Below are 20999 nucleotides of genomic sequence, written 5' to 3'. Positions count from 1 at the left end.
TTTTGCTGGCTATTTGGCCTTTTTTGGGGCCTTTGGACCGAGTGCTTGGCAACCACGAATTAAAATGATCGTTCGGGTGTTGAAAAAGGTACGGGGACTAATATGCGAAATGTAATTAACAAAAAATACAACGTGCATTTTTCTATTATTCAAATTGGAAAGTAATTCTTCTTGGGGTTTATGTGCACTGCTTTACCATGCACTTACTTTTTGCCTGATAAAAGGAGGAAGATTTATATTTAAAAAAATGTTTACTTAAGAAGGATCTAAGATCCTCACAGCTGAAATAATCCCATTGAAGAAAAGTGTGGGTGGTGTGGGTGGTGTGGGCGATGTGGGTGGGGTTGGGGGGGATAAATTAAGAATCTTGAAATCGGTGCGTGATTGGAATATCTTTTCTCGTTGACGCCCTTCGTGTGTTGCTCGTGGCCCTGTCGTTACGGAGGGATAGTGCCGCCCAAGCCTCCGCGCTTTCCTCGTTGCTGTTTAAACAGTGGGGGGGGGGGGGGTGGCGAACACGAATTGAATTATTTTTGGATGGGGAAATTCCTTTCGGCTCGTTGGCACGCAGCGAGCGCACGTGGGATTGTGCGCCAGACTGGGTGCTACGGGGACGGATTTCACGACTTCTTCCGCTGCGCCTCGACGCGCGTTTCACGTGTCAGCTCCTCGCTATCGTTGCGGGTTCCTTTTTTTTCTCTCGCGCCAAAAGACTTCAGTCTGAAACTACTGAGTTGAGAACCATTATCCGTACGTGCTAATGGTTGAAAAAAGGACCCCCCCCATAATAATACAGAAATGTGACAGCGATGCATTAGAGGCTAAGGGCATTATTTAGAGCAAATTAAAGTGTTTTTTGGGTCTTGCGTCTTATGCAGAGGGATGTGGTTCCATTGTGTGTGCGTGCGTATGCGAGTGCGGAGCGGTAGTGTGGTGCTTAGCGCACGTGGGGAGCGGTAGTGTGGTGCTTAGCGCACGTGGGGAGCGGTAGTGTGGTGCTTAGCGCACGTGGGGAGCGGTAGTGTGGTGCTTAGCGCGCTGCGCTGTGAACCCAGCGACCCAAGTTCGATTCCCGCTCACAGCCAGCACCAGTGACGATTATTTGAACCGGTCCTGGGCCTCCCCTAGGTCGACTCGGCCTCAAATGAGTGCCTGGTGTGGTTTGTAAACATCGCTGCTCGGGAGTCAAATGCGGCCAGGCATGGTGCTGGCAACCCCACCCCCTCGTGTACCGTTCCGGCATTCAATGGTGGCTCACAAACAGCACTTGCCCCAACAGTCTGTTAAGGCTATAGGGGGATATTTGTCTTTGTATGCGAGTGGGGAGTGGAGGCGCAGTGGTTCATGTGCTGGGCTACGAATCGGGCAGATTTTGTTCAATTCCCGACTGTGGCTAGCTTCAGTGGCTTTAGAACCTGCACCGGGTGTCCCAGCTATAGTGCATACACATCAGCACACATCAGCATTGGGGAGACAGAGGTGGTGTCCGGGCGTGGTACTGGCCTTACCATTCCCTTGTGCCGTGCGCTGACATTAATTGATTATTTTGTGCACAGCACTTGCCTGAAGATCCTGCGTAGCGTACAAGGGGATCTTTGTCTTTGTGAGGGTGTGCATGACAGTTGGGAATGTGCGGCACTGGCTTACAGATGAGACGTACACTTCTCTCATTTCTCCACGTGTTTATCTTTGCTGCTCAGTTCAATTGGAGGCACTTAACCCAAAAGCCTATATGGGCTATGGAGAGGTCGGAGGGGATTTTAATGTGTGGGGAGCGGTGGTACAATGGTTAGCGCACCACGCGACGAACCCGGCGACCCGAGTTCAATTCCCGCTCACGACGGATAACTGTGACGAATATCTGAACTGATCCTAGGCCTCCCCTAGATCGAATCGGCCTTAAATGAGTACCATGGGGCGCTGTGTAGTAAATATCGCCACTGGAATGACAAAGACGGCCGGGCGTGGTTCTGCCCCCCCCCCCCCCCCCTGTGTGCCATGCCGGGCATCATGAGGTGCTGCTCGCTAACAGCACTTTCCCCAAAAAGGTCTGTTGAGGCTATACGGGGGATCTTTGCCTCTTGCACGCGATGGCAGTGGGTGGACGAGGCTTTGACGTTCGCTCCCTCTCCCCCCCCACCACGTGACGCTCGTGCGCGCGGCTTGCGCAGGTTCGTCGGCGTCAAGCCATGACGACGGAGGACGGGGCTGACTCCGAGCAGCAGAAGAAGCAGCAGCAAGAGGCCAAGCAGCAGCAGCAGGCGCAGCAGCAGCAGGCGCAGCAGCAGCAGGCGCAGCAGCAGCAGGCGCAGCAGCAGCAGGCGCAGCAGCAGCAGGCGCAGCAGCAGCAGGCGCAGCAGCAGCCACTTGTGGAGGACGGGGCGCACGCAGACGCAGCCGCCACCACCGTGGTACCGGACGCTGAGGTTTGCCACCCGCGTCCCACTTGCCCCCCCCCCCCCCCCTGCTCCCAGGACGTTGTTTAAATCGATGACGTAAACTCGAAGAACGAACATCTCCTTTTCCTTGTCTGTCGTCGTCGTGATCGTCATCGCAACCCAAATCGTCGTCAAGGGCGCCGCGGTGACGAGATGTTGACTACCTCACCTGGTACACAGGAGGTCGTGGGTTCAATCCCATCCCTGGTGCCTGTATATTTGGAGTTTGTATGTGTCTCTCTCTCTCCCCGTGGTCGCGTGGATTTTTCTCCGGGTCCTCCGGTTTTTCCCTCGACATTCAGAATCGTGCGTTTAAAGTATTTGGATGATATAAATTTCCACGCGGTAATCCACTTCGTTGAGCTATCACTTGTGGCCAGGTCGCTTCTGAAAAAGAGCTGTACATCTCAGTGGGCCTTTCCTTGGTAAGATAAAAATAAATAAATAACAACGATATGCAAATGGCACATACAAATGGGAGAGAAGAAATGGACAAACAATGCTAACGAGACCGTCGAAATTAAAATGTGAGGTTTTTTTTAGTTTTTAATGACACTGTGGCTCTGGAGATACGTGGGGTGGCGAATCATTGTGCGCTAACCAGGACAGTTTGTTGATAACTCTTTGTTTACGGGTTGCTACAATCTATTTAAATTCCTTTTAGCTATGGGGACCGACCACACTCCCGCTGGCACGCTGTGCGTTGTATCCACCCTCCGCGCTTCACCCACCGGTCCGCCTCCGACCGGCCCCCCCCCCCCCCCCACAAACCCAACCAGGAACTCAAGAAGAGCAAGGCGGCCGAGCACTCGGAAGCCAGGGATAAAAGCGAGCAGCAGTTCCTGTCCGAGGACGAGCAGGCGTCCGAAAAGACGGGCACTCCGAGCAGAACGAGCCGGTCGCCCCACAAGGCCCCCAAGCCCAAGGCCATGGCGTTCCGCGTGCTCCTGCTGGACGGCACGGAGTTCGTCAGCGAAGTCGAGGTGAGCGCACCGCGGGCGGAGGAGAAACGTCGACGATTGACCTGTGCTTTGACCCCCTGGCGCGCGCGCGTGTGGGTGTGCTCGTGCACCGGGGAGTGGGTAGTGTAGCGGCCAACACCGGTGACGATTATCTGGTCCGGTCCTGGGGCCTCCCCTAGGTTCGACTCGGCCTCAAACGGTGCGGTGTGTAATCATCGCCACCAGGGAGACAAAGGCGGCCAGGTGTGGTGCTGGCCACCCACCCACCCATGCTGTGCCGGTCTTCACGGGTGCACGCTAACAGCACTTGCCCCAACAGTCTGTTAAGGCTTTAGGGGGGAATCTTTGTTGCCTTTGTGTGTGTGTTTGTGTGGGTCTGTGCATATGGGCAGGGTCTTTGTCTTTGTGTGTGTTACCACCATCTCGTGCCTCGTACCAGCCATCATAGGTGCTCGCTAATAGCACTTTCCCCAACCGTCTGTGTAGTCTACATGGGAGATCTTTGCCACCTTGTTTTTGGAGGGGGAGGGAGCAGTCGTGTGGTGGCTTGGGCACTTCGTGGCAAATCCAGCAATCCTGAATTCGATTCCCCGCCTAGGCTATCATCAGTGATGGTTGTCTGAAGTGGCCCTCTGGGTCTTCCAAACAAAGGCGGCCTGGTGTGGTTCCGGCCACGACACTTCCCCGCGTGCGCCGGCCCTGCCTTCATAGGTGCTTGTTAACAGTACTTGCCCTAACAGCCTTACGCAGGCTACACGGCGGTGCGGCAAAATCTTTGTCTTTGCGTGTCTCTGTACCGAAGCGATTTGGGGCAGGGGTTTTCGAATTCTCTCGTGGCTTCATGGTCCGCTCGTCTTGGCCTCTGTCTGCGGCACATGGTGGCATTTCAGAATGAATCCCATCGGTTTTACCGGGCCAACGAGTTTATTTGTCAGCGCTGCTGTCCCATAATTGCTCCGTGTGCTGATGGGGTCCCCCGGTTTTTCCCTCCACGTTTAGAATCAACATCACGCATTTGAAAGTATTTGGCAGCTGTAGATTTACACACGATGATAAGCCACTTCGTTGAGCTATCATTTGTGAGAGCCAGGTCGCTTCTGAAAAAGAGCTACATAGCTCGGTGCGCTTTACCTGGGAATAAAAAAATAAAAATCGTTTATAGTCATTACAAAAATCCAATATTTCTTTGGACTTGTGGTGCAGAGAGGCACGTGAACTCCTTCACTCCCATCGCGCCCTCCCCCTGCACGTGTGTACGTATCCCGTGGGAGCAGGGTCCGTTTTTAAAAGTAGAATCCAATGGGAAGGATGAATGCGCGCACACCCTGCCTCTGGGTAACTGCCCGTGTGAGGGGAAGAATTCGTAATTGTTTGGACAGTTTAATGACGGCTCTTAAAAGTAAACACTGGGCCCTCCTGCCTCGGGCACCCCGGGATCCCCAGATTCACTTCTCCGTTGCGCCGTATCCACGGCGCAATGGAGAATATCAATGCAGGCAGAGTATATTTTGCAGAATGTATGGATTTTGGAGCGGTGGGGTATTTCGTCGCGTGTGAAATTGTAGGTCAAAGAGGACATTGCTTAAAAATAACGGTGCCTTAACAATCACGTCGGTGGAATTATACTGCTTGTGTATGCTCTTTCCCTGTCAGGACAATAACAAGTCTTGATTGCGCATCAACGCATTATTGAATCCTCAAACCTCTTTGTTTATCATGCTCCGGCTGTTGGGATGTTTGGCCAATCCCTTTTTAAGTGTCTTTTTTCATGAGTTGGAGAAAGCTGCACTACCTGGAGAAAACCATTACGTGAAGTGATAATATTCGCACTCTGCATCGGTAGATCCGCTTACCTTCCAGACCCAGAGTCGAATACAATTGTAAATGTGTTGTTCGCAATTAATTTAAATCACATTGTGACCTGTAATTACGGCTAATGTTGCTTTCCCTGAGTACTACATTCTGTCCTGCCACTCGTCGGCACTTATTTTGCCGCGTAGATCTGTCCGTCTTCAATGTGCGTCCGTATGTTGAACTTCTTTCGCACCGTACGGAGCCTACCGTGCTAATCGGAGGTCTTGGTCGCAGCGCGATCCACGAACCCGCCAACCTCGGGCAGCAGGATTGCGGATGACGAGCGCGCAGTGCCCCCGTGTCCAAAGTCAATTGCCCTCTACCAGCACGGAGCCGGTGAAGGTCGCGTTGTACGTGCGTACGTTGAACTTATTTCTCACCGTACGTAGCCAACCGTGCTAATTGGAGGTGCGGGGGAAGGACAACGAGCTAAACACGAAAAGCAGTTCTAAACAAGTTAGTTTTCAATCGGGATTTAAAAGCGTGTGCCTCCCGGTGGCTTCCCAGTATCGGAAGGAAGAGCGTTCCAGACGGCCGCAGAAGGGCATCTGAAAGCGCACGATGCGATGACGGTTAGCCAAAAGCCGCCGCCGCTGCTGCTGCGCGAGCATGACCGGAGTTCGCGTGATGGTTTACGCTCCTTGACGAGATCATGAAGGTTCATGTGTGGCAAGCACTTTGTGTGCAACGAGCGCGAGTTCATAACTTATTAGTACGGCAACCGGAAGCCAAGGCAGCTCGTCGAGCACCGGACGGACACGGTCGGATCTTGCGTTTGTGGCGGCGTCGGGCGGCGATGGTGGCCGACGTTTGCCGCTGGTGCTCTCGGGGCAGGCGTGGGCCGTGACACGGATCGCCATTCCCTCCTACGCGCGACGCCGGTGTGTCTGTGCTATGGCCACGCTCGTGCCGTTGCTTCCTCCTCCTCCTGCTCCTCTCTATTTGTGTTTGTGTGTTTTTTTTATCAGATGGAGAAAACTGTTGACATTCATGGGGCCGCATGCGCGAGTTTGCCGGATGGTGACTAATGGCGTAGTTGTCTTTTTGGAGCAATTTAATTTGCTCGAAACGGAAAATAAAGCCATTTGTCTGAAGGGCATTGTCGTAAAAACGTGGCAGCGAGAAAGAAAAATACGGACCTGCCGGCGAAGCAAACACCTATTCCTGAACTTTAATGAGCGCCGTTAATCTGACGAACGGAACCGAGCATCGAAGTAATTTTAGATTGCGTTATTGTTTTTGTAACTTTGGCCCTTTTTAGCAATGATCGTGCCAGGGCTGTTGGTGTCAAGGAGCGAGGGCACGGATGATTCTTAAACATTGCATCCTCTGCTTGGAAAGGTTTTTATTTTAATAAGTTGAAGCGGCTGGTGGGACCCCTTGTTGGCCTTAGCGACATCATCCTGCACGTGTGTATTTGAAAAAACGCTTTTAACTTTTTTGGTTCTTGTTTTTTTCTCTTTTATTTGAAATATTGTTTGTTGTCAGCCTAACACGGACGCATCAGAGTACACAAAGAGATACATTATCTAAGTCTAATCACGGTTGGTTTTTACTTTCAATATCGCTATCACTTTCATTTATAGAACGTATATATTCCTGTAATCTGTCACTGTTATCTGCCTCATCTGCTGCATCGCACTGCTACCCAATCATTTATCTCGTCCGTTTCATCTGAAAGCAACGGATTAAACCTCGACGCAATTCCGCCGCGCGGAGGAACGCGGCGGTTCACCGAGCGTTCACCGAGCGGGGGGGGGGGGGGGGTTCGCTCTGCGAGGAAGAAGCGCGCAAAACCACGGGCGACCAGCAGACCGACGCACGACGCTCCTCGCGCCTCCCCCCACCCCCCGTGAGATTCCAGGCCAAACGGCGCGGGCGGTGGCGCCCTGTCGGGGACTCTCGTCGGCGGCGCAGCGGTGAACGCGACGTTCGTTGAAGACCCGCGGCGAACGTTGCCTCTCCCAAGGAGCGATGTTTTGCTCGTCCATCCCTCTGCCGCTGTTGCCGACGACCCGGGGACTGTTCTGTCATCCGTGCTGCGCGCAACCGCCAACACTTCTTTCTGCTTCGTTTTCGCACACTGCTCCCCCATCGTCTCTTCACCCAAGCTCCTAAAACCTTGCTCAATTGAAGAAGAGTATAAGCTCTCATCCTGGATTATACGATTGCTAGCGCCGCTGCGCTATGAACCCAATGAACCCTAGTTCGATTCCCTGCCACAGCTAACATCGGCGGTGAGTGATATCACAACCAGTCCGGCCCTTCCCCTGCCTTCGCCGACCCACAATGCCCAGCGCGGTGAAGTACGGTCAAAATCCCCTGTGACCCACGACCTTCATCCGCCGTCCGATTGAGAATCGCTGGAATTGATCTATTCGATTGAATCCATGATAATGTTTGACACTGGCTGCTTGACATTTTGAGCCGATTTGGGCCTTTTGGGCCCTGTTGCTCGGCAACTGTGGAACTAAGCGTGCCACGGCGCCCCCCACTTTTTGCTCAAGCGCGCGAGCAGCCTGCTGCGTGACCTCGCGTGCTCGCGACGGGATCGGCCGCCCGCTCTCGTCCGTCAAGAGTGCGGGCCGCAGCTGCCGCCGCCGCCGATCTGGTTTTGCCGGTATGGGTTTAATGCTCGCCAGCACGGGCGCTGCACAGGGCTGTCGGCTAAAAACCCGAGGCTATGCGATCCACCAGACCGGGGTGCTTCCACCCCTGCCTTCCCTGCTCCACCATCTGTGTCTCAGCGGCACCAAGGGTTGGGTTGCAGGTCACATCTGTTTGTCCGGCGCTCGCAGCAGTGGCGCTAAGCACCTCCGATTAGCGCGGTTGGCCACGTTACGGTGCGAAGGAAGTTCCAAACGTACGTGCATACAAGCAGGGGCACAGACGCCGTGGATGTTGTGGGTGTCCGGTTACCCCCAACGTTTTTAGAAGTGGCTCCTTAGACTTGTGGTTGTTGTTATGCTGCTGCTGCTGCGTTATGGATTTGTGAATAGCAATTAATAAAAGCGATATTTAAGCTTGAAAACCTCACGGTGGCTTCAGGTGAGGCTGAATGATTTGTTGCTGTGGTTTACAAATTACGTAGAGGCGGATGTAGGATCTTCCCATGGGGGGGGGGGGCGGGGGGGGGGGCTGTCTGGAAATGCCAAGCTCTTTAATTTATTCTCTCCAGTAAATATCAATAAAATACTGATTTTCGCGGTCTCAAGTGGGGGGTAATTACGACCCCCACCCCCTGCCGCCTCCCCAACCTTGGTGGCCGTGTCAAGGGACAGAAGGTTGTCGACTCCCCCCCGCCTCCCCCACGCCTCCGCTCCCCTCTGAAATGAACGGCAGCTCGTTCGGATGGTTGTGGGTAGAAGGGAGGAGGAGGAGGAGGCACAGGGTGTGGCGGTGGCTGGCTCGGCAGACTTAACAAGTCAATATTCCGGTTGGCGGGACTTGATAGTTCAGCGATTCCAATTACCGTGACTCTTTGGCGTGTGTCCGACAGTGCGGGTTAATGGGCAGTGCAGTCGGCACGGCAGTCGTCTCATGCCGGATTTTGGGAGCCGGCTGAGCCGATGCAGGTGCGAGTGTTAGACGCCTTCTGCTCACCCAGCCGATTCCTCCCTCTCCTCCTCCTCCTCCTCCAAATCATCCTCCTCCTCCCCTCTGTTGGCTTCACTGTGTCTGCCTCCCACTCGCACACCTAATCTCCGTGATAAAAATCCCTCAACAATTAATATTTAGCTCTTTTTCCTCCCGATGTTAAATGTCACGAAAATAGCGATTGTTGTTTGTGTACAAATGGCGTCTTTTTTTTTAATTCCAGGATATAAGTGCAATGGAATTGAGTTTTTGGTTGTAATAAAAAAAATGACTTTGTTAGAAATGTTATTTTTCTAATGTGGATAGTAATTATGTTTTCCAGTGTTTGTATATGAACTGCACATCCACACTTTGAATACGCTCCGCTGTCAAATCGGCCAGCAGGGATGAGCTAACTAAGCAGTTCAACTCTCTTGGTAGCAATTTTAAATTGGTAAACTTTTGCAGTTTGTAATCAAGGAAAGTCGCTTTTTCTTACAAATGTGTTCACTTCCACGATAACGTAATTGGAATGTGGCATGCCGAACCCAATGATCACGCAATACGGCATAAGCAGTTTCTAAATTTCATTACATTAGCCAGTTTGTGCGATGCATACCCGAATTTCTAATATGCTTGCACGGGGCTTATAATTGTGTTTCCTTGAAATTATCCAGGGATATATATAAAGTCATTAACGTATCTAGCACTGACGGCTTGAGAGGTGATGCATGTTGTGAAATTAATCTTTTTTTTAAATTTCATATGGAGAGAGACAGAACAGATCTCTGCCTGGTTCCTTTTACCCATAATGCTGCACAGAAACGCATCCACAGTGAGCTTGTGTACAGAATTGCGTTCAACTTCGAATTGTCTCCCATTGTTTATGCGCAGTGCTCTTGTCAATAACATCTGGTAATCCAGCTGCATTTGTTGAACAAACCTGACTGCTGATTTAAACCCTTAAGGGCAAAGCCGGTCCAGAGTTTGCTTACTTAAACAAATGGCAGCTTTATAATATTGGTCTGAAAAGCCAACGTAGGCCAGGCGATACTAGGAAATGTTTTTTTAATTTAATTTGAACTGTAGAACGATCGAGAGATGCAATGGAGTTGTGCAAACATTTGCCTCCCTCCCGGCGGAGTGATAATCGTTGCATTTTCCCTTCAGCAGCCCACACCACCTTCTTGCCAGAGGCGAGGTCCCCTGATCGGTCTGTCCAGGAGAGAATGGAGATTCTAATCGCACAAATGAGTAGAGGCAGTGATTCCGCGACTGAACCCCATCTCCCTGAGAGTATTGTCTCTCCCCCCCCCTCTCCCTAACTCCCAAGAGCCTGAACGTTAAATAAATGTAATTGACCTTCCGCATTCTGGGGGGGGGGGCGTCCGCCACGTAGATTGTGGTGGGAAGTTAACCCCCCCCCCCCCCCAGTTCACGGCGACTGCTGCCTGAACTGGTTTCTTTTTTTAGTACGACGCATGTCGTGCTCCTGCGATGTCAATGCTTATCGCACCAGACTTGCAATTTTCCGTACCCCCCCCCCCCCAGCGCCGTAGTTGGGGCAATGAGGCGGGTTCCTTAAAATCCTACCCACCCCCTCGTGTGCCGTGCCGGCCTTCAGAGATGCGCTCGCTCGCAGCACTTGCCCCAGCAGCATGCCACAAAGGCTCCTTGGGGTATCTTTGTCTTTGTGTGTGAGCGATCAAGAAGACTTTTCATCCAGGAGAGACCAAACCTGCTGCTATTCCATTGAGGACGTTCCTCGATTGAGTCAATTAAGAGGCGTGTGTGTGTTTGTGTGTGTTTTGTCGGCTTGGAGTCGCCCCCGTAGGCTCCGGGCGACAAGAGGAGACGATGACCGACGTCCGCTCAGTGGTTTTGGGGGGTTGTGCCCAACGGAGTGATTGTGCGCCGACGAGTTCAATTACCTTTCGGGCGAGAACCATCGGTCAATCGGCGAAGGCAAACACAATTAAACTCGGAGCTCCCGTGAATAGGGGAAAACACGCCTGCAGGACTGGGCCAAATGCGAGCCACCGTCAATTGATTCGTAACAACTGCGGCGTCCCACATCCCGACGTCGCTGGTGACCGAGGTACAGGCGGGTTTGTGAAGAGCTCGGACGTGGGAACGTTTGTATAAAATGACAGACGGCCATGCGAGACTAAGTTACTGGGCTGCTTTAGACTTGGGGGGAGGGGGGGGAGGAAGCGAATGTGTGTGAGAAACTAAGAATATATTGCCGTGTCAAAAGGGTCATAGTTGTGAGCATCTATATAAGAATAGGTTTTACCCTTTCTGGCAATAAAACAGGTGTGTTAAGATGTTGAAACACTAAACTGAAAGCTTTTGCAAGAAATCATGTCTGCATTAAAAAAAAAACAAGACTTGTGGTGAACATGCAAACAAAAAAACATGTTTCGGTAGTATACACATTGTCTTTGAAACTGATTGGTCCACACCAGAGACGGCTTTCTCTAGAGCCTCGTTTCAAACGGTGTTAGACCAGAGGACGCCAAAAGGCGAACAGCACAAAGACAATGCCACTATCAGGACATTGAGAGCTCGGGGTGAGCAGCTCCATCATGGGACCTCCTATTCTTTGCTTCTTTCGGTCCAGTCACGTAGATAGAGAAATAATAAAAATAAAGTTAATAAAAATCATTAAAATAAAAATAATAAAAACCACTAATGTAGACTGTAGCCTGGTTTTTAATCGGAGTGAGTGTACTGGCAATCTCTAATGTAGACTATAGCAATGCTAGATTTGAAGCTTTCGTGACTGCAAGGATCCATACTCTTTGGTTCTATACGTGACTTTACCGAATAGAACCAAAGAGTACTATAGCAATGGTTATTAAGCTGGGCGAGTGTACTGGCAGTCTATAATGTAGACTGTAGCCTGGTTCTTAAGTTGGGTGAGTGTACTGGCAGTCTATAATGTAGACTGTAGCCTGGTTATAGTAATAGGTTTTTACCCTTTTAGCTGGCACAAAAACTGACACCTTTATACAAGGGATCATGTTTGCAATAACCACAACACAAGCAGTCAAAAATGCAAACAAAAAGAAACAACTCTGATAATAATATGCACTGTCCTTGAATTTGATTGGTCCACACCCGAGACGGCTTTTCTTAGAGCCCAGTCTCCACTGGTGTTGGACCAGATGACACCATAAGGCGTACTACTCAAAAACAGCGCACTATCAGAGTATTGAGAGCTAAAAGGGTAAAAACCTATTACTATATCTTGTTACTGGCAAAGGAGGTCTCATAATGTAAAGGCTTACCCCATGAGGCGGAGACGGGAGTGCCCTGGAGCGCGACGCATTGTGGCGTCGCAGGACTGCGAGGCACGATGTTGATGACGTGAGGAGGTCTTCGTCCAGCTGTGGCGTGATCACGGCTGATGATGACGACGTCAATAACAAAGTCGCCGTAACGGAGGGCGGCTTCGCGATGCGGCGGTGTTCGATCTGAATGCTGCCGCCGGTGCCTGCGGTGGCGCCGGTGCCACCTCCGGCGCCGCCTGCGGTGCCACAGGCGCCTCCGGTGCCACTTGCGGTGCCGCCCGATCGCTCGTTAGCGTCGCCGCCCGTTGGCATTCGTTCACACCGGCTCCAGGGCAACGCTGCCCTTTTATTTAATTGTTTTTTTTTGCTTGCCACCCCCCCCCCCTCCCTCGACAATTAAATTGACGCGCTTCAACGCACGCGCTCGAATAACAGGCGGAACTTATTTTTGTGTTGTTTTTTTTCCCTCTCCCGCGTGGCAGCGTCTTACTTTGATTTTCTGTGTTGCGCCACCGCTGCTGTCGCGGTTTGCTTGCGGCCCAGTGCCGGGGAACCTGAGGCTCGACCTGGAGGCTAAATGACGCCTTCTCGCCTCCCAGTGTTGGGTTCACATTAAAGGCCAGATTTGCCGCTATTGGGGTTCAAGGGCACCGCCGGCTTCGTGTGGTTATTCAGGGCTTGCCTTGGCTCAGCGAGGCCTGCAAGATGTTGTTCTTTCTCTATCAGATGCAAAGTGGGGGGGGGGGGGGTTGGGTTTCCCCCTTTATTTATTTATTGGTAATTCTTATCAGGCCCCGTGGTGTGAAGTGCAGTCTCCAACTCTTAAGCACTCTGTCTCTCTGGCCTTTCTATTAATGTGCTATGAATAGAAGGGCGATTTACCCGAATTGTCACCTCATATATTTCTTTCTGAAGCCATTGTCGACGTAGCAGCAGCGTCGTCAAAAAATTATTAACGTTTTTAAGTTATAGAAAGCAACGGTGCGGTGCGTTGGCGCAGCGGTTGCGCTGAACAACGAAACCAAAAAGGAAAACCGATTCACAGTTGATTTTTCAGTTTGGCCACGCAAATGATTTGGCCAAATTCTTTGGCCTGAAACCCTCCACCACCTGACACAGCCAATGGGATTAAATGGTCGCGTGTACGAGTGCTTAACGTGTCAATCGTTTTCATTTCGGCGAACTCCGTTGAGATGAAGGAGAAGTCTCGAATCCCAAACTTGGCAATTAGTTACGATGTTTTGCAAGAATCTCACGAAGCGTAGTATTGGCTCCGATATATTAGCTGTGAAAGCCCATGTGTTCGTTCAATAAGTAAACTGTCGCATGTGGGAATACATGCCGCTGGTAAGCGTAAGTCTGGAAGGCCAGTAGAGTGAAATTCGTGTTGTGTTTGTGGCGTTTGTTTTGTGACCCCAGCGCATGTTAGGATTTGCGTATTTGAGCATTGCGCTTGGTGAATCGGATCTTGCATCACGGCGCTTGTGGAGTTTGTGTTTCATTTAGCTTGGCTCTCTTGGAGACCGTTACATGCCAAGACAGCTCTTGAGACAAGAAGAGGAGGGGGATGCATTGGCAATAGGTTCAAACGAGTGTGTTCTCTTACTATTCGTGCGCATAGCAATTCTGGGTGCCAAGGACGGCAAAATATCAGAGACAGGAACTTTGCTCACTCAATTTTGGGAATTGCCTTTGTTGCAGCTCATCGACACAAAGCTTTCCACGTCATCAATTCAATAACTTACCAGCCCCTATGTCAATCTGCCGCTGGACGAAGGCCCTCCCACGCCGAGTCGGTTCACGGAGATTGTTTGACCATACTTCACCACGACGGTCACCATGGGTTGGTGAATGGGAGGAGGGAGAATGCCACGGCTGGGTCAGATACCGCCTGCCACTGATGTTAGCCGTGCGGCTGGGCATTGACCTCAGGCCACCGCTGTGTTCCTAGCACAGTGTGCTGCTGTCTGCTGCACCGCGGCTCCCACATCATTGAACGCCGACCTCGTAAATTGAAACGCGCAACTCGCGCGGACGTTGACTTGGACACGGGGGCCGCTTACGTAACTAAAAAAAATGGATTTTGTTCAGAAAAATTGTTTTGAGTGGCGTGCAAGGTAATTGCTTCGTGCACTTACCTTCCCCCCCCCCCCCCCCCCCCCAGCGGTTTTGTACGCCGGGCGTAAGCGCCAGCTTCTGGTTGCGGACGCGGTGGCACACAGCTTTTGGGGCAACCGGGGTAAAGGTTTCCATTTGAACGTTTCATATCCGTAACCGAGCAGACCTTTCCGCAGATTTTGCCTCCTGACTCCCCCCCCCCCCCCCCCCCGGTGCGTGTTACGCCTCGCGACGGTGTTCATGCGTGGATGTGGACCGGCGGGCGGTGGCCAATTTCACGCGTGAAGTGTAACTGCCGCTTGCTAATAAGCCGACCCCCCCCCTCCCCCGTAACCCGCAGCATGTTTTTATTCCGTTGCCCGTGACCCGTCTCTGACCCCCGCCCGCCCTGAGCAGCGTTGCATGACGTTGTTCGTTGTTCATTGAGAATTCAGCCCAACATTAAATGTCCACGTGAAAGGATTTCGCATTTGTTTTTACTTCCAGGCAGTACCGTGGCACTGTTGAATAATTTAGCGCTGGTTATTTTTCTCCAAAAGAGGCGGTCGGGTTCCTCTGATGTCAGAGAGCATCGGGGCCAGCCCCGCCGAGACCACCTGGGTTTAAATCCTAGTTTGAAGCCACCCATGGATGAGCTGCGTGACCAGGTGATTAAGTGTAGTGAGGTGATGGTCTAAGCCCCGGCTAGGTTATGACTGCACATTAAAGGGCCTTACTGAATGTGTTTTTTGTTGCTGTTGCTCACTCAATTCGGCTGATTCCAGCTGTTTGAGACTTTTTTTTCAGCTTTGATTAATGCGCGACGAAAAATCTTTGCGTGACATTAAATCGTGCAACACCGAGCGTGGACGAAGAGGCCTGACGTGAAGTGACTTGGGTTGCGTGACGTCATCTTCCATGGCCATTCTCTCATGCACAGGGTGATGCACTGGCAGCTGCCAGAGTTACAAATGTTAATTTATTTTTAACACGTTGCCTTTCGCGACCAATATCATCCATAATACAGTTTTTTTTTGGGTTAAATCGCATAAATGTGTCGGTAAACCCGCCACCACCCGATACAGCCAATTTGTAAGGTTTGTCATGTAAACAGAACATGCCAATTCGTTACCAGTACAGCACACCGGTGTGTTGGATTGTAAATGTTATGACTTTTCTCTACAACACACCGGTGTGCTGTACTAGTGATGAATTGGCATGCTCTGGCTTGCTCGCAGGTGAAATGAGGTGCCCAGGGTTTGTCTTGATCCCCGACAGGCATGCCGAAATATGCCTTCTAAGCCTCACACATTTTAGCAGAGAGTACTTTTTCGCTCTTGTCTTGATAAATTGGCCGCAGACATATAAAAATGTGTCTGCCCGATGCTTGCAGCCTCTTGATGCCATTTCAGAAAAAATCAGATTTGTATTCACTCAGGCAGCTGGAACTAAACTGAACTGGTGGGCTTAAGGCCCCTGTATTTAAACTACTATTTAAACTATTTATATTACTGGGAAGTTCTAGAATGTTCTAGAAGTTACTCCAAGTTTACGCAGCACGGAATCTATCTGGAATGTTCTGTAAAATAGGTAAATTTCAAAATATCACTGTCCTGGTCACAAAAGCAAAGTTTGTGGGGAATAATAGCCATTTTCTGTACTTCTGAGGCATAAGCAATTAGGAAACAACATTTACTATGCAGAAACCCCAAAAAAATTAGTTACACAGTGTTATCATTATCAAAACATAACTGCCATATACTCGTCCGTTAACCTGTGTTGGAGTTGCATATAGACAACATACAGAAGAGTGCCATGATATTCATCACTTCATTGATCAGTGGCTCGTTTTGTGTGGAACACTTGATCGTTTGGAATATTTGGGGTTCCACGGTGGCGAGATGTTAACTACCTCACCTGGTATACAGGAAGTTGTACGTTCCATCCCGAGCCTGACGCCTGCTGTATATGTTGAGTTTGCGTGTCTCTCCTCATAGTCGCGTGGATTTTTCTCTGGTTCCTTTGGGTTTTCCCCTCCACATTTAGAATCAACGTGCCTTTTAGAGTATTTGTCTGCTATTACTTTCCACGTGGTAAGCCGCTTCGTTGAGCTATCATTTGTGATGGCCAGGTCGCTTCTGAAAAAGAGCTACACAGCTCCGTGGGCCTTACCTGGTAAAATAAATACAAATTGTTTATATTGATGAGATCGCTGATGTTCAAAAGCAGTGAATGTGTCATTAAATTCTCCCTTTTAAGAAGGTGTCCTCACATGAACTCGCCTATCTTTTCCGCATCAATTTTTTTTCAATATGCTTATTTACCCAAAAAAGCCTCGGTTTTTTTAAAATGAGGGTCCTGCCAAGTTTTTGTAGTTGGAGGGGGAGTGACGGTTGCTCTAAAATACAATTCAAGTAATATAAATAATAACAATGCTTCTTTCGTTAAAGTCACGTAGAAGGGAAGCAAGAAAATAATATATTTTTATATTTATTATAATATATTTTTAATAATAATATATTATTATTATTTTATTGTTTCCCTTCTACGTGACTTTACCGAAAGAACCAAGAATATGAATCCCTGCAGTCACGAAAGCTTTAAATAAAAAAATAACAATGCTATTTTAATTTTGATTTAAAGCATTCGTGACTGCAGGAATTCATATTATTGGTTCTTTCAGTAAAGTCACGTAGAAGGGAAACAATAAAATAATAAAAACATAAAACAATAAAATTCTCACGACGTTTCGACTGCAACACAAGCAATCATCATCAGGTGTGAAAGCCACAGCAAGAACATTTAGAAAAAAGTGGCGTTTTTTTAACGTTAGCACCACGGAGAGCGATTTGGCAGTTTTTCAGATGGACGAGTCCATCTATGTTCGGAAAAGAGGAGGGGGGAGACGAAAATAATTGATGCGGTCTGAAAGCCACCGTAAGCGTGAACAATCAATTAAGACCCGAAATGGTTTATCAAATCCTTCCAATGATTGCTAAGCCAGAATCCATCTTCTCGGTTGAAATTGTCTCTGTGTTTGTATATGTGGATAGCCTCATGAACGAATCTCTCATGGTAGCCAGATGGCTTGCAGAGAACCTCTGTCTTGGAGAAGTCAATGTCATGTGAGCCTACTGAATTATAACAATGATCTGCCACGGCCGAGGTGTTGGTCCTACCATGTTTTAGGTCTGCTTTGTGTTCACGGATGTGGTCCGAGACATGTCATTTGGTTTCTCCAATGTAACTACTACCACACAGGCAACTTAGTTTGTAGATGCCAGGGTACTGTATGTCCGGAATCACATCTTTTACACACTGGCTATGTGTTACTGGTCGGATATGCATTGGACTCTATGGTGCAGATTTGAGACTGACGCCATCCAGACATGAAGAAGGACCCTTTTGAGGAGCCATTCAAAACCATCACTTTACCCTACATTGCGGGGATCACAAAAAGATCTCCAAAATCTTGAATAAACACGAGATCCAGGTCCAATTCAACACATTACATAAAATCCGTGATCTGGTTCCGTCTGTAAAAGATGTGATTCCGGACATACAGTACCCTGGCGTCTACAAACTAAGTTGCCTCTGTGGTAGTAGTTACATTGGAGAAACCAAACGACATGTCTTGGACCACATCCGTGAACACAAAGCAGACCTAAAACACGGTAGGACCAACACCTCGGCCGTGGCAGATCATTGTTCTAATTCAGTAGGCTCACATGCCATTGACTTCTCCAAGACAGAGGTTCTCTGCAAGCCGTCTGGCTACCATGAGAGATTCGTTCATGAGGCTATCCACATATACAAACAGAAAGAATTTCAACCGAGAAGATGGATTCTGGCTTAGCAATCATTGGAAGGATTTCATAAACCATTTCGGGTCTTAATTAATTGTTCACGCTTATGGTGGCTGTCAGACCGCATCCATTATTTTCGTCTCCCCCCTCCTCTTTTCCGAACATAGAAGGACTCGTCCATCTGAATAACTGCCAAATCGCTCTCCGTGGTGCTAACGTAAAAAAAAAACGCCACTTTTTTCAAATTTCTCTTGCTGTGGTGTTCACACCGGATGATGATTGCTTGTGTTGCAGTCGAAATGTCGTGAGAATTTTATTGTTTTATATTTATATTATTTTATTTTTTCCCAACTACGTGACTTTACCGAAAGAACCAAGAATATGAATGCTATTTGAGTTTATACATTTGCGGCACATGGCGTAGCACCTGCCATTGGCTGCAGGAGTGACGTGAATTAATTGCGCAAGACGTAATGCAAATCGAAAACGCGTCCATTTCCGCACGCGCGGTAATCCGACGTCTTGTGAGCTTAAGAATCCTATATCGATGAACTGATGCATCGCTCCACCCTCGGGGGCATGACCGTACTGTTTGTCTTCCCGTCCATGATCTCTTTTTTTACCTCCCCCCGCCCCCCACAGCCATCTCATATCGCGCAAAGCCTTGAGTTTAATCATTATATATTTGTAATAATCCTCTACATGCCCTGTGTAATTGTGCCGCGTTGTCGCTCGCATCTTTTTCGCAGAAAAATGCCAAGGGGCATGAGATGATCGATTTGGTCTGTGACCACCTCAACCTCCTAGAGAAGGACTACTTTGGGCTGGCCTACAGGGACTCCAGTGAGCAGAAGGTAACGGCAGGGAAGCCAGCCAAACCCGAGGTGATGGAACGAAAGCGGTGAACGCCCTTTTCCTTGCGCCTACCACTAACACTAATCACAAGCAACACGTTTGTTGACAAGCACCGCGTGACTGTCCTGCACTCGCTCGCTCACACACCCACGCGCCGCCGATGCAGTAAAGTGTAATTTGACATTATTGCAATGTATTACGCGTGTTAAACTTCTTTCGCACCGTACGCAGCCAACCGCGACATTTCTAATTAAAGCTGTATTATCGGTACTCGCGTACCATTTACACTCTTTTGTCACCGCATTATTTGTTGGCCAATGATGCATAACTTATTCTTGGTTCTTTCGGTAAAGTCACATAGAAGGGAAACAATAAAATAAAATATGAAATTTTTATTTTATTTTTAATTTTATTGTATCTCTTCTACGAGACTTTATCGAAATAACCAAGAATATGAATCCCTGCAGTCACGAAAGCTTTAAAGCAAGATGTATAACTTATTTTTTGTTTTATTCCACGTGACCGTGAAGCTGAGTTTGTGATTTTTATTCATATTCGTGGTTGCTGCCACTGTCTGACGTGGCCAACGCAGTGGACTTACAATCCCAGAGGTCCCCAGTTCAATTCGATCTCCAGGCGCGGCAGTAGAAACAACGGTGCCGGTTTGTTAAATTAGTTTAGATGATTAAGGTTGATTGGCTGCCCTAATGTTCACATGATGATAAGCCTCTTCCATTGAGCTATTATTTGTGGCCAGGTCGCTTCTGAAAAAAGAAGCTAATAGCTCAGTGGCCCATCACTGGTAGAATAAAAAATAGTTGTAACTTTCTTGACCCACCCCGAATGGGCATCTGTGAATTTTTTTTTTTTATCTTTATAGCTTATGGGATTCCTCCCATCCCTGCATCTGTCCACCCAGCAGAATATAAATGGACTTCACCGCAGCTTCTCAGTCGATCGGCAGGTCACGTAGTAGGTGAGGTGTGGATACTCCCACCTCTTAACAAGATGTCTGGCCAGCATTGGAGAGTAGGCCAAGTACCCTCGAGAGCGGGCTGCTCAGAGCTCCCTTTAGTGGAGGGCCTTCTGCCAACAGTGGCGAGAGCCAAGCAGTTTGATGGCTGTACTTTTACTGTCACCTGTTATACACATTATACTGTACGTGCACTAGTGTTATTTTTTTATTTTAAGCGGACGACCTGTTGTGTTGCCAAGTATTTTTTTTATCCTATTCCCACTCAGCTTGGCTCTTCTCGCGATAAATCCATGAGCAATCGTTGCATGAGTAGCGTTTCCAATGGAATGGAATTGGTGTGGATGGGGGGGGCAAGGGGAGGGGGGGGGCAGAGGGGTGGCGGTGGAGGAGGTGGTGAGATGGGGTTGCTGGCTCAAAGAGTTCCAACAGCTTAAAGCGTCAAAAGTCTAGACATCGCTTGGCTTCTTTATATCAACTTACGAAAGTTCATTTTTTATTTAATGCGATGTTTAAACCATCCTGGGGCGGTCCGTGCCTCGCTTATTGTACGACCGCAATCGCCTAATGTGCAATTACAACAGATGGCATAGTTCGCAACCGTATAGCAGGAGAGAAAAAAACTCATCCCTTCAATCAATAACGCTGCCCCGGTGACGATGAACCGTGAAATCGGCAACGTTTCTTGATATGCGTTGAGCTCTTCGTTGTTATTCTTTGGTTCTTTTGGTAAAGTCACGTAAATAGAAAATAATAATAAAAAAAGAAAGTTAGTAAAAATAAAAATAATACCAATAAAATAAAAAATATTTGTTTTAAAAACCCACTAATGTAGACCGTAGCCTGGTTCTTAATCTGAGTGTACTGGCAGTCTATAATGTAGACTGTAGCCTGGTTATTACGTTTGGTGAGTGTTCTAGCAACCTATAATGTAGACTGTAGCCTGGTTCTTAACCTCTGTCAGCGTATTGGCAGTCTATGATGTAGATTGTAGCCTGGTTCTTAAGCTGGGTGAGTGTACTGGCAGTCTATATTGTAGAGTGTAGCCTGGTTCTTAACCTCAGTGTACTGGCAGTCTATAATGTAGACTTATTCTTGGTTCTTTCAGTAATTTAAATATCATTTAAAATATATGTAAATAA

At 48.9% G+C, this 20999-nt stretch overlaps 1 protein-coding gene across 18 annotated transcripts in view; it reads left to right on the top strand.

Moving 5' to 3' along the window:
• Nucleotides 1-20999, top strand: part of LOC116942596 (protein 4.1-like) — a 128163-nt gene that overhangs the window by 50413 nt on the left and 56751 nt on the right. For 14 of the 18 annotated variants that reach the window (XM_076067233.1, XM_076067232.1, XM_076067240.1 and 11 more), the window contains 3 exons: nucleotides 2172-2426; nucleotides 3218-3421; nucleotides 18779-18913. In XM_076067233.1, coding sequence (XP_075923348.1) covers nucleotides 2190-2426; nucleotides 3218-3421; nucleotides 18779-18913 — 576 coding nt within the window. In that variant the 5' untranslated portion in view covers nucleotides 2172-2189. The remainder of the gene's footprint in view (nucleotides 1-2171; nucleotides 2427-3217; nucleotides 3422-18778; nucleotides 18914-20999) is intronic. The other 4 variants (XM_076067238.1, XM_076067231.1, XM_076067230.1 and 1 more) reach the window with 3 other exon arrangements.

The sequence above is a fragment of the Petromyzon marinus genome, chromosome 15, assembly GCF_048934315.1.
Source record: "Petromyzon marinus isolate PM22_M1 ecotype Great Lakes invasive population chromosome 15, UKy_Petmar_22M1.pri1.0, whole genome shotgun sequence".
Classification (NCBI taxonomy): Eukaryota; Metazoa; Chordata; class Hyperoartia; order Petromyzontiformes; family Petromyzontidae; genus Petromyzon; species Petromyzon marinus.
Note: the sequence above shows the minus strand (reverse complement) of the source record. Positions and strands in the feature narration are given on the sequence as shown.